Raw genomic sequence first — 14,182 nt, 5'->3', positions numbered from 1 at the left:
TCAATTTTCTAAAATTATCGCCTGTTCAGGGTCACTAGTTGAACTTATATACATACTAGCTTTCTTGCCCTACTTTTGGCCACTATGTGCTAATAAACGCACTATGCACTATGATAAAGGTGGAAAAAATAAAGGTATTCTATGATTTCAGTTGCTGTTAAGATTCTTTTTTTTTAAATATAGAGGTAATTATACCTTTTTTTTTTGTTTTTAGCGTAACATTCAAGAGAATAGATGAAAATTGTAGTAGGTATATTATATGCCCGCAGTATGTTTGTAACAAATATTTAAACATATTTAGTGGCGATAAAAAAGTATAGATCCTTCGGAGTCAGTCAAAGCTTACATTACTAAACATATAACGAAATTTAATTTTTTATACTTAGAAATTTGTCCCTTTTCTCTAAGTACATAGTATTGGTATATTACGAGGCTGTATTTTTAAGTAATTAATAAAATGTAAATAAGTAATTAATAAAATGTCTTGAGAATTTGTTGTAAATATTTAAAGACTGATCCAGAAAAATTTTTCATAACAACTTTTGAGGAATGAAGTAATGTGAGAGTTACATATGCACATATATTGCAATAGATTTTTTGTTATTTATTAAAAACAAGATGCATAATTGAAAATATATTAAATTTACTTACATAAGTAAGTGCGAACGTTTAAATGCTTGCACAATTGTAATTACACAACGGAAAAAAAAATTAATGAAATACTTTACAATAAATAAGTGTGTGATGTGGTTCACTGTGATGGAAGTCAAATAACAAGAATTATTAGATTAAAAACAAAGTATCTAATCCATTTTCAGACAGCCAGGTGACTATTTTTAACATCCAGATTTTTTATCTGCTCAATATTTCAAATATGCATTCCTTCTGCCGAAATAAGCCTGATTAAAGATCTTACGGATGACAAATAAATCATTGCTAAAAAGAAATGCTCATGTTACTTGGAATCTTATGAAGAATTGCTGAATGGCATTCTTTTTATTTTTCTATAATTCTAAATCTCAAAAAAGGTGTAATACTATTTTTTACTACATTATTTATTTTAACAAAGTGTTAATCAAATTATAATATAATAATTACAGCAAACATTTATTCAGTATATTCGAACAACACAATTTCAATATCAATTTTAACAAAAACTTCTTATGTTAATATTACTTAATTGTGAAATTTTATTGCCTGTATTGAGTAATATTTAAATGCAATATTTAGTAACTGCAATTTGACTGACTTGAATTATTTTTATTTTAAATGGAATCTGCTCAAAATTATGTAAAATTTTTCGATATAAAATACGTAGATATTTTTTTTGTATACAAGTAAAGCAACTAAAAACTGTTTTGACCATTTCTCAATTTGTAATCAAATTATAAGTCACATTATATCAGCTTTGTGAAGTGTAAAACTTTTGTGGTCACTTGGTACTAGTCAGATTTGTTTTATTTATTTTATTGAGCTTCAAATGCAATACCATAGCAACATATTTTTAAGCTGAAAGCCATAGAAATAAAATATATTTATTTTATATAATATATTTATTTATTTATTTATAAAGTTTAAATTCACGCCTTGTATGAATTTAATATATCTAAATCACAACACTTATATGATTATAAAGATAATAATCGTAATCATAAAATGGTGACTGAATCTACGACATTTGCCTATTAAAATAATTTACAATAATAAAATAATATATAAAAAGAACGAAAATCATTAATAAAAAATTGATTATAAGATAATAAATAAAATTTACCACCTGTCAAATTTTAAAAGTCTCAACGTAAATTGGAATAAAGAAAAACGTGAACGTTCTCAAGGTACATATAATTTTTAATTTCACATATCATCCCTGTTTATTGTTAGAAGCCGTAACAAATACGGCAAGATGTTGTAACTGGCACCTCTATATAAATGGAACACCTCAGCACAGTACGAGGTTCAGTTTATTTCCTTCTGAAGAAGAGTAAAGTGGTAGCGATGTTTCTGTTACATGTAAGTATGTGTAACATTTACTGGGTTATTTACGTTTGTTAACAGTTTTACTACTTAAATAGTGTTTAAATATCACGTATGTCTATCATTTGAATTAAACATAATTAATTCTTAGAATCGAAGATATTTATGCTTTTTCAGTCTCGACTTTTAATACTCACTTGTATTGGAATATTTTCATACACCTTTCGTAATTCCAATTCAAAAATAGACAACATTTAGAATTTTTGAATTTATTTGATACAATAAAAACTATGATTACTTAAAAAATATTTAATGGCATCACACAACTTTAAATATGGAAAATTGCTAATTATTTTTTTTATTATAAGATATAACCAAATAAAAAGAGTCTTATTTTGTTTTCGTGGACGTCTTTCTTCCGAACTTAGTAACGTCGTTACAAGTGACTATAAGAATTTGCAACGAAAGCAATAGAATTATTATTGTCTTTATTAATTATGTTTAACAATATTAATGATAAATGTGTACCATACATTTTAAGTATTCCTAACATAAATGATTTAGATCATAAAATTAATCGGTTTTAAGGAAATCTTTCAATACTATCAATTTCTTCTGTATTTCCTGCGAAATCGTTATAAAGATGTGTACCTATTGGAGGGAAGGGCAAAATTAAAAATTCTGAAAACAACTGTCAAAGATCTTTAAGATATTAAGTTTCTGATAGGAATCTGTCTTTTAAATTTGCATTTGAAATTTAAAAAAAAAAACGTCAGCCTTATGTGGATTAAACTTTAAATAATGAGAATGGGACCATTCCACTTTTATTAAAATTATTATTTTAGTCATGAAAATTATTTTTTTTTATCATCACAGTTTCTATCGAAATTCACTTCTAATTTTTTGTGTGTTAGAGTACTGAGAAAATTTTATAACTCTGTTATTAGAAGTGAATAAATAGGTTATGACCTAATACATAAATACGTAATCTCATTATTTAAGAAACGATTGTATAACAAATGTATCATTTGAAGCTGTTTACTCAACTAAGCCATAGTACACATGATGTTACTCTAATTTTACGTCATAAAATTAAATCACTTTTAACGTATTAAAAATAAATGTATTGTATCCTATATAAAAATCATACATTAATTTATGCAATATACATTTTTATATAACAAACGTTTGATAAAATAAAATAATATTCAAGTGTGTCGTTCGCCTTAAACCGAATTTTGTTTAAAAAATTACACGTAACTTATCCCTTCTAATGGAGCGTGTTAGGCGGATATTATACAATATATTATTTACTACTACAGTACTTCCGTAGTTTGTTTTTTAATCTCCATTGTTCGTGTATACTTCTGTTACATGTGAGTTCGTCTCTCGACAGAGATCTGGAAGTGCTTTGTTTTATTATGATTCACACTTTTCTGACCTTGTTCTGAGTTTTTTGCATAATTTACCTAGTAGTATTAGTCATAGTCAATAGAATTATTTTTCATTAATTATTTTTTTGCCGAACAGAGCACGCAGTCAATGATGATGTTTTTTTGATTCATAAACATTGTTCAATTAAAGTTTACTTTGAAGTCAACTATATTTTTTTTATAATTGTATACCATTTTTTTTTAATTGTCAATGTTATAATAAATAATTCTACATATGTTTATCCATATTTTTGCGAATGCATATTTGTAATAAACTTATTATTAAGAAATCAATTTAGTTTATTGTAAACATTTTGATTTAAAGCCCTTTATGTAATAAAATTGTAGTAGTAATATTTTTCATAATTTATATCATTTGACTATTCGTCCTTCAATTTTAATCTTTTTTATTACTATCATATTGTCACAGACGGTTACATGATAAGCCCATATATTTATATTTAAAAAAATTAATTGCTAGTTATGGCTGGCTTACAAACCAAAATGAACTTTATTGTTTTGTGATATGGTTTTTTTTCCCTTTCAGGTTTGTTTGTTATTAACAACATGCGTCATCATCGAAGCTGATTATATCGGATATCCTCGAGAGGGCTATGGATACTATCCTGGATACGGCACATATAGAACTGCGTACAAGGACTACAGCGGAGATGCCCAAGGAAATTATTATGTATGTTATACTGAAATATTTTTTTATATATATGTTAATTTCTTATAATATAGCAGACATTTCGAATAACAGACTCGGTGACCTCTATTTTGACCTCCTAATAATATTAACATTTTATTTTTCGAATGTGACTATATTTTAAATGGGTTTGACAATATGTAAATTAATGTACATATTTTGTTAGTGTCCTCTGCTTTTAATGAAATACAGAATCAACTTTAGAGAATTCATTAATACCGATTAAGACCTAATACTATTTGATTGACCATATTGAACTATCTTTTTATGAGATAAACAGACTCTTTCAGATTTTTTTATTATAAATAGTTCGATGTAAAATCTCTTTCGACTGTATAAGTCCATAAATGAGATCTAAGACTTTCGCGAGTTTTATTAATTTCAATGAAACTAATATATTTTTCGGATATACTACGCGGATTTTATTATTTTAAAACTTCATAATCCCGACGTTCAATAACAAGGACCGACTGACAGACATTCACATCCTGTCTGCCCGTGATCACGGTTTCTGAAAAGTAAACGAAACGTCGGGATTATGTAGTTTTAAAATAATAAAATCCGCGTAGTATATCCGAAAATATATTAGTTTCATTTAAATAAGTCCATAAATTTTGTTATCTTTAAAAATATCAAACAATCGGTTTGTTCTCAAACAAACTATGCCACTCCTCAAATAATATAATTATAAGACTCATTTAGTACTAAATTTAAAGAGGCCAGTTTATTGACCCACATTCTTTCGTTAAAAAAGTGCAATGAAGGGTTTTATTTCATAATAAAAAAAAAAAAATTATTAATGATTACATATACTAAGAAAAAAATATCACAATATTAAACCTTTACACATGACCGCGTCAGTTTCACATATACATTGTCCCCAATGTATAATGATGCCTTCAGTATATTTATAGCAAATGACAGTTTATTGTTGAAGGGGATTCAGGCACCGTGACATGCCCGTTTGCGACATATCTGTGTCTTTCTTATTGCTGTTGCAATCTTAATAATATCGTTTATAAAACTGCCAGTACCAAGTTTCATTTATTGTTATATACAAACGTGAAACAATTGAAACAATAGTTGATCTTAATCGATCGTCTTTTGTTAATAATTTTTAAAATTTAAACTTATGGTCAAAATTTGTCAAAAGGTCATATACTAGTACATTCATGAAAGACGTTCCAAGATATATACCAAATAAATAATTAGATGCGGTTTTCTTTAAATGCTTGTTGTATAAAAAATATTATTATATACTTGTGTAGGAATAAATTTAAACGAGTCAAGGATGGCGTTGATGTCTTTTGTATGACTTAATTCATAATACGTAAAGGCCAATTTAAAATATAATGAGAATAATTGTCAGGCAGTGAATTTTTGTCAATATTTTCTCAGGCGCTTGTACTCTGCATACCACTATTTAATATAATAATCAGTTCCTTCCCTACAGGCGTATCCAAAATATAACTACGACTACTCAGTAAACGATCCCCACACTGGAGATCACAAAACTGCGTGGGAAGTCCGTGATGGTGACGTCGTGCGAGGTATTATTATACAACTATTGTTGTTTACTTAAAAATCTGTAAAGAAAAGTCGTTGAGCCCAATATTTTTGACTAGTTTTGGATTAGAGAAATACGTGTAATGGGCGAAAACAAATATTATGGTAAACAATTGACAGAGACATCTGTAGTCTGTGACACGTGACTTCATACATGATACGGTTGTTATGACGTGATCCCAAGTGACTGTAGACAATTAGGTCTTTATATTTTTTGTAAAATATCCAGGTGCATATTCTGTTGCTGAAGCAGACGGCACTACACGCCTAGTGGAATATACAGCTGACAAGCTTAGTGGCTTTAAAGCTGTTGTCAAGCGCATCGGACAGCCTTACCACACTGAAGTGTATCCGAAGCAATATGAAGCCGTTCACACCTATAGCTACCAATAGATGGCGTTACCAAAAACAGAGTCATATGATAAGTTTTGTATTATACCAATAGATGGCGCTACAAGTAACTTTCCTGTGATATTGTAAATGTCGAAAAGAAAAACAAAAACTTGTCATGCTCTAAATAGATAGTTAAATAATTTATTTTAAACAAAAATAAAAAAAATAATGACTTAGTTACATGTTTCAATAAGAACCTTTATATTCCCAAAAGCAATAAAAAAAAATACGAATAATTTAACCAAAACAAAAGTGTAGATTCTTTACTTTTAATTTCGCACGTTAGTGTTAGTTAAAAAAAAGTAAAAAAAAAAACCAGCCTGTTTAATATCGTTATTAATATTTAGCTGGCAGCAGTGTTAAAAGAAAAGAAATAGGAAATCATCACTCATTCCTTCCCGATCTAATTTTTCATTATTACAGCATGAGCTCATGCATGGAAAGTAGTGATCGCCAATCATTATGAAAGATAAATGAGCCGTTGTTTCGCTTCTTTTGATAATATTACTGTGTTTTGCACATAAAAAGAGAAATTCATGAAAAAAAAATCGTCTCTATAAAATTTATGAAGAAAATGCAAGAATCTCTGCGAAGAAACAATAAATCACTTTCATGATGTAAACTTTTTTTATTAGAGTGTATATGTATTTTAAATGCTAAAATACGGCGAATAGTAATAAAATAAAATATATATAAGTCTTTGTAATCGCCGTCATTTACAGCGGCATGCGTTGAGTGCACGCAATTATTATACAACACATTCACTTTCATTGATTTGCATGAAAAGTTTTGAAATATCAACACTAGCATGTACAGTAATCGATACAGATACCGCCAAGGTTATATTTGTTACTTGACGTATTTAAATAAAATACGCTACCACATTGTTAATTGAAAAACTAATTTTGCGTTTATTGCATAGTATTAAGTATGAATAATGATGTTTATAAATTATTTTTTAAATATTTTATGACATTTTTCACTTTTATGTATACATTTGATATTAGACTTAAATGCCAGATATAATAAAGATGGTCTTGGCATTAGCAGGCCTTGTGTTATGTAGGCAACACTGTTACAAACGAATAAATCTTTGGACAATGCAGTAATTAAAGAGGGTGCATCCTAGTTGTGAGATTGTGTGTGTGCGTGTGTACGCACATCAGTCTCATCATTGTGTGTGTTTATAAATAGGTATGTGATGGACATCGCATGCGGTCTTCGTTTCCAACCTTGGATATGGACAAATATATACTGATTTTCTCTGAAACATTTAATTTCTAAGAAATTGTTCATGACTTATTAAATCTGTATGGTGAGTTAAGTATATTATGAAGTGATTATGGCCAAAATACTGTCGTTGGTAAGTGATTTAGATTTTGATTAGAAATTAAATATAAAGAAATAATAATAATATCAATTTTTTTTTTATTTAAAGGTTATTTTAGCGAAACTGTTACTTACTTATGGACAAGAAAGCCATCTATTTAATGAACCATCGGGAAATCAAGAAAGTGATAAAGTTAGTATTATTTATTTTGTTACATTTAACATCATTATGCTAACGAGATAAAATATGACGAGATGTTCTTTAAAATAGCTTTATTGTCATTATTATACTACTCATACTGAGAAAACTAAATAGAATTTCTGATTATTATAAATATTTTTATAAAGGCAGACATATTATCGTCCACAATATAATTTATATTTGTTAAAGTAAGCTTAAGTACGTTTACAATGTTAGTTCATTGAAAGTGTTTTTTGGTTTCATAATATAAGGACCAGTTATACAAGCAGTACTTACCCTCGTTTCTCGATAGTAACTCGTTAACTTTATTTTAAAATGAGTTTCAGCAAATGAAACACTTTATACCGTTATCTTAATTTAAAAATGAAGTGAAAGTATAAAACATAGGGATTTTAGTTATGTTACAAATGATTAGTTACATAACTATTCAGATTTAATTATAAATTTTAAATGCGTAATGTAAAACGAATATCATATAATTGCTTTATGAATAAAAAGTGAACGTACCTAACGGGAAGCAATGAAAGTCAACTTCTGTCATTGACATTGGATAAGGCGATGCGTGTTGCTCATCTTGAACTTGAGAGAGACGTGTGTTGTTTATGGTCAGTTATATTTTAGTTCTTGCTGTATTTATTATACTATTATCATATTTCATTTAATTAATAAGTTTATTAATTGAAATATAAATGTTTCTTATTCCATTTTAAGCTCGTACTTTGACTGAGATTATAGTTTTTTTTTTTTTTTAAATAAATATTAGATTATAATCGTATCAATATAGAGGCTCAATTAAAGTTTTGTAAAAATTGTGAGTGTTTGTTTTGATGATGAATTTTTTTTAAGATGCTGAATGAAAAGGCTCATACTAGCTTATTTTTACACGTTAACAAAACTAATACGTATCATAATTTTGGTTCAATTTATAGTAGGTTAATAATATAATAATGTTGCTCCTATAATATTACAGCATGTTATATTCATTTAAAATTTAAACCATTAACGTTAGCTCAATGTCATTTAAGCAAAAAATAATAGATTTTCTGGTAAGGTTTCTTCCACAAAAAATTGTTTCTTTATTCAAGAAGCGTATCAAACCGAAAGTGTTGAAAGTGTTTACTAATAGATGCTTAAATCTATCAGTTTTCTCACATATTTTCGTCTTCATTACCCAAGTAGCATACCAATTATTATGAAAACTTAAAAAAAAACTGAATGCTGATTTAGAATAATGAATTATAAAGTACTGACATGCGATGGAGTATTATAATAAGTAAAATACGGAGTCAACGCACGCAAACTATCATTTAACACATTCCTCGATGAGGTTTTTTATAATAGTTTTACATAATTATAGGAGGGAATATAAAATTGTATTTATGTTCTGAACGTTTGATTTTACAGGAAAATCCGAGTTATTCCTATGGCTATGACGTGGCTGATACACTAACTGGTGATATCAAGACTGTTTGGGAAGCTAAAGATGGTGACTCTGTCAAAGGTATATATTTTTATTCCATGAAAACATTCCTTTTGTTTGTATATGTTTACAATTTTTATGGGTAAGGGACATCTTGATTTAGGACTCAACTATGGGAAAGTTTATTTTCAAGTTGATAACATGTTTATTTAATTTTAAGGTCACTACAGTGTTTTAGAACCGGATGGATCTATTAGAACTGTAGAGTATTCAGCAAGTCCACAGCATGGCTTTACAGCGACAGTTAATAACGACGACACACAGCCGTTACAAATTAACGATGAGGCGGTGATGGCAGACAAAGCCCTCAGAGATTACGATCGCTATTACGATTTTTCAGAAGACGCTGATACAGATGTTCCCTTTAAATCGACAGAAAAGAAGAAAAGAAGACATCCATATGAGTCCATATTTGATGATTATACTTTCGTTAAGCGACCAAAACATCCCATTGATTATGAACCCACTGAATATTCTCATAGCTTTTCAATTAAACATCCTCACGATGAATTAACACCAGAGGCTACATCACATATTGGATTTAAATTTGATCCAAATTGTAAAAATAAGAATAAAAAACAGAAGTATCCCTATTCTAAAACAGCGGAATCGGATTATCGTAAGCAAAAGTATCCATCGATATCATCTTCCGATACGTACGCCAACGATTTTGACAAATATATGAGCGAAGCATCAAATATGGAAATAGAAAAAGTAGTTCAGCGATACAAACAGAACAATGACAAATTTAAACCATCTAAGCCAGATGAATACGAATGGCCTTCTTACAAACACGGATATCCTAATATTCCACCTTCAGAAAGCTTATATCCAGATTACGATGCACCAAGACCAAAGAAGAAATATAAGCCTCAGAAGAAGCCAGACTATTACGAGCCTGATGAGCTCGATGATTATATCCTAGTTCCAAAGAAGAAACTCAGAAAGCCGTCCAGAATTATAGATCATCCGGAATATAATACGGGATACGACGAAGAATTTGATGACACGTATGATGATGATCGCTATCACAAACCACCGCGGACTTCGAATCAGAATGAAGTTGTTAAGAAAATAGTTAAGAAACAACCAACAATTAATATCTTCGATATATTTGATATTTAGGTTTTAAATACAAACTAGATTAGGGTTTTTTTTTAATTGGAATTATTTAACGTATGTATGTGTAATATGTAAATTCTTCTCATTTAGGAAAAGGGAAACACTTCTGTTAATAATGCCCTAATTGCTGATCAAGAAGACTGCCACTAGCTTTATTAAGTCCATAAGAAATAGGAAACCAATTTGTTTTAACTATTTGCTGTTTAAATATGTATAAATAATGATTAGTAAGTAATTTTTGTTTAATAAAGTCATGGAACATATTGTTTATTTTATTGAATTTACCACTGCTATTGATAATAAAAACATAATTAAAACACATATGTTTTAGAAAGACAATCGATAATTGAGCAATTGTTAATACGACAGGCGGTATCACTTATACTTGCGTAAGAGATCGCACAATGATAGTGAAAGTATTTAAACTGGAGCGAGTGTAGGCCTCGTGTATTACAAGGACGTTCTAACCGCTTTAACGTTTGAGATAAAAAGTGAAAATTATCTTAACATCTAAATTTTACATTTTTGTTCCGATTTCATTTCTTATAATATTAAAGGAAATTTATAATACGGTTGATTTTTATTTTGAAAAATAATTGATGTTATATAAAGAAATATCTCTCTGGGATACTTTAAGAACTACAACGCTGAAGTCAAAGGAACACCAAGTTATTATCATTTTCGTTTAAATTGATCGTATCTTAGAATAGTTAATAATATTTTTATAGTTTTGATATCACACTTAAAAAATGTATTTTCCGTGCTTACATTTTAAGATTAAGGTGTTATATTAATAATTATAATGACTTGTTTCATTTAGATCGCCAATGATGGACCATAATTTTTTTTTAATTTTTTTGATTTAAAAATTTTACATTCTCTTTTATACGAGTTAAGGTGGTGGTTAAAATATCTTTTATATCTATTTTAGTTTTTAATAAACATATATTGTCAGATTAAGGAAGGATAAAATATATCAAACAATCTTGTATCTCTTAAAAGCGATCTTAATTGCAATACACACGGAATGCGTGAATGCAATATTTAAATTTCCATCAACTTTTACCAATAAAATTTTATGATTTACAGACGATTCTTTAAAATCGAGATACATCATGAAATATGGTTCTTATTTTTATTTCTCTTTATATATTTGTCTAAAGGGAAATACAAATTTATTTAGTGAACCAGTTATAATAGTTACCAAAGTTAAACTAGTCAATTGTGTGGTTAGAATGTGGTGTTTTAGGTGACCGTATATGGCGGCATATTGAATTCGAGTAACACATATGTAGACATTCACCAATAGGCGCGGCCGTGACATGACTTCTATTGTCGCAACACTTGCCTTACCCTTTTATAAATCAATTCGTTCTGATTATCGGTATTTAGGTTATTAGAAATTAAGGTCTGAGGTCGTGTTTATGATACTAAAAATAATGATACCTAAAATAATGCATATAATTTAACAGATCATTGAATTATCACACTATTACGAGTGTAATTTTCATGCTATAAAATAATGGATTCAGGTGTAGGTTTTTGCAAAACAAAATACCGTTTTCCTTCTTATATCAATTAAAGTTGTTATTAGTTATCATTAAATGAGGTAGTTTATTAGAGTTTTATAAAAACCAATCTAACCTCGGTAAACTACCAATATATTAAATTATGATAGTTATAAAAGATCATTCGTTTATTCAATCGAAACTAAAATTATCCACTAATGATATCAATCAATTATATGAATAATTCATGTACGTTGTTATTACATAATACCAACATTCAAAATTATTCTCACTCAATTATTTTTTAAAAACAGAACTTTAACTGATTAGCCAAGAATACTAAGGCTTGAGAGTCTGTTATTACATTGTCTTAAGTTTTTATTCATCTATCGGATGTCACGCTACCATCAGTCACAGAGTAGTGGGAAAGTCAATGGTGCTATATAAGTACACCATCATGTTGCAACAATCATTCATAATTAATCAACTCAAAATAAAATTATAATAAAATTTAAGTTATCAACAGAATAATTTAATTCAGAGTAAAAAGCGTGGGGTGCTTGATATTGAATGTTACAATCATTCCAGTGGCAACTATCTATGAGAGAAAAGATATGAAGTGTAGTCAAACGCAATGCAAAGCAAAATGCACACTATTATTTATTAAACTATCTAATATCAAGTAATGCAACATTACTTACATTTTTGTGTGTATTTCTTTTTTGGATAAGAACAGAAGGCTGTATTTATTATTTTTAGACGTTGCTTCAACAACATACAAGATTTTGACTCTGGTTTTACTTATATATTATATTTTATCCCAACAGTGTAGGACAGACGAGTATTATGTTCAATTAATCAAATATCGGCACCCATGACTATTTATTAAATGTATGTACATATGTATGTTAAAATAATATGCAATTTATAATCTTTTAAAAATTATTTGCTCATTGTTAAACTTTCCCAACAGATCTATTGTTGAAACGAAAATTTCATTCAATAGCATTCAATACATTGCATATCTGTTTGAAAAGATCTTTTAAAGCAGTTGTTGCTGCTATTATTAAATATTGAAAGGCAACACTGATCATTTCTAAAACCAATCAACCAAATAGCTAATCAAATAAAAGAGATAATACAATGAAAATGTTATGATATTATATAACAAAAAATAACGAACAGAATTGTATATAGCTTTCGCTTTAATAATATGTTTTATTGTACATAATTTAAGTAAATATGTTATGATAGATAGAGTAGATTTTACTTATTTGTGTGAACGAAAATGCTGAAACAAAGTCAAAACTTTTCACGTCGTCTATTTACCTATCTTTTCTTATATAATACACAAGTGTAAACGTTAAAGCCGAGCTTACATGTAGGTATAAAAAAATAATTAATCATTACGTAATTAAATTATGATAATCTTAATGATATGCACGACGCAGAAAAGATTGATTACATACTTTTGTATTGAGTTGTTTTATATTATATCATAATTGTATATACCATACATTCTATTCAAGGTTCAAAACAGATTATAATTTCTTAAAATATCATATATATTTATAAGATGTCCGATAAATATGGGGTAGATCTTGAAGTGGAATAGCCTGTTAATTAGAAAATATCAAGTTTATTCGACCTTCATTTAACATAACTGGTTAGTATTGATTTGCATCGCCGGTTAATGACATGATGAGTAATATGAGCTACACATCAAAGGCCCGTTATGGACTTGCAATATGATACAAATGTCTGTTGGAATATCATTCTATTGTTAAAGATAACTAAATAAGTGGCATTTTGACTTTATTATTGATGTTCTATTGCTCTTGCAATAATTTATATATGAAAAATACATTTTTTTATTACAACAGATTTTTTCATATCATTTTAACAATTGAACCATTTTATTTAGTATACTTAAATAAAGATACCTACAGTAAATAAAAGACGATTTGTCGATTCTTTTATTCAAAATATTATGAAGACAGTGCTCAAATAACTTTACATTACTATTAAATCATTTAATAGAAATTTCTTGTCTTAGTCCATAAAGCACAAGTCACAGATTCATGCGTGACAACGATCGCGCTCCACTTCTGATTGCTAATGTCAAGTAAAAGAAAGTATTTAAATCTAATCCCAAATCACGTATTACAATCTAACTTCCGACATTTGATTCTATTTTCCTTTTAGTGTTCATCAGTTCCTTAAACAACTTTAAAAATAATAACTTATTTCATCGTTTATTTAACATCAACATATGAAATATATGAAAAAAATGTACTGAAAACGAAATCAAACACAGCTATTCATATTGTATTTCGGTGATATAACCCAGAAAATATGTTATCTGCAATTTATTGATTTGTCTGACTGATTTTGATATCAAACACACTATAAATAAACATATATAATAAAAGGTTGAGATAATAAAATGGTCATGGGAAAATG

At 28.1% G+C, this 14,182-nt stretch overlaps 2 protein-coding genes across 2 annotated transcripts; both read left to right on the top strand.

Moving 5' to 3' along the window:
• The first annotated feature begins 1,879 nt into the window (after positions 1-1,879).
• On the top strand, positions 1,880-6,254 carry LOC116766039 (cuticle protein 7-like). The gene is made up of 4 exons (XM_032655696.2): positions 1,880-2,013; positions 3,958-4,101; positions 5,573-5,669; positions 5,915-6,254. The coding sequence occupies exons 1-4, from the start codon at positions 1,933-1,935 to the stop codon at positions 6,076-6,078; spliced, it is 486 nt and encodes a 161-aa protein (XP_032511587.2). The 5' UTR covers positions 1,880-1,932; the 3' UTR covers positions 6,079-6,254.
• Positions 6,255-7,303: 1,049 nt separating this feature from the next.
• On the top strand, positions 7,304-10,583 carry LOC116765800 (uncharacterized). The gene is made up of 4 exons (XM_061522016.1): positions 7,304-7,441; positions 7,517-7,600; positions 9,014-9,110; positions 9,250-10,583. Exons 1-4 carry the CDS (start codon positions 7,421-7,423, stop codon positions 10,212-10,214), a joined length of 1,167 nt encoding a protein of 388 aa, XP_061378000.1. The 5' UTR covers positions 7,304-7,420; the 3' UTR covers positions 10,215-10,583.
• The last annotated feature ends 3,599 nt before the right edge of the window (positions 10,584-14,182 follow it).

Source organism: Danaus plexippus, chromosome 11 (genome assembly GCF_018135715.1).
Source record: "Danaus plexippus chromosome 11, MEX_DaPlex, whole genome shotgun sequence".
NCBI classification, from domain to species: domain Eukaryota; kingdom Metazoa; phylum Arthropoda; class Insecta; order Lepidoptera; family Nymphalidae; genus Danaus; species Danaus plexippus.
This window is presented reverse-complemented; position numbering and strand designations above follow the sequence as displayed.

What these genes read in the sequence shown, in the direction of transcription:
- LOC116766039 (XM_032655696.2), top strand. Translation starts at nt 1,933, where the DNA reads ATGGAACACCTCAGCACAGTACGAGGTTCAGTTTATTTCCTTCTGAAG. An exon ending in TAGCGATGTTTCTGTTACAT is followed by an intron (nt 2,014 to 3,957) that starts GTAAGTATGTGT and finishes TTTCCCTTTCAG; the next exon opens with GTTTGTTTGTTATTAACAAC. An exon ending in ATGCCCAAGGAAATTATTAT is followed by an intron (nt 4,102 to 5,572) that starts GTATGTTATACT and finishes CCTTCCCTACAG; the next exon opens with GCGTATCCAAAATATAACTA.
- LOC116765800 (XM_061522016.1), top strand. Translation starts at nt 7,421, where the DNA reads ATGGCCAAAATACTGTCGTTG. An exon ending in TGGCCAAAATACTGTCGTTG is followed by an intron (nt 7,442 to 7,516) that starts GTAAGTGATTTA and finishes TTTTATTTAAAG; the next exon opens with GTTATTTTAGCGAAACTGTT. An exon ending in GAAATCAAGAAAGTGATAAA is followed by an intron (nt 7,601 to 9,013) that starts GTTAGTATTATT and finishes TTGATTTTACAG; the next exon opens with GAAAATCCGAGTTATTCCTA.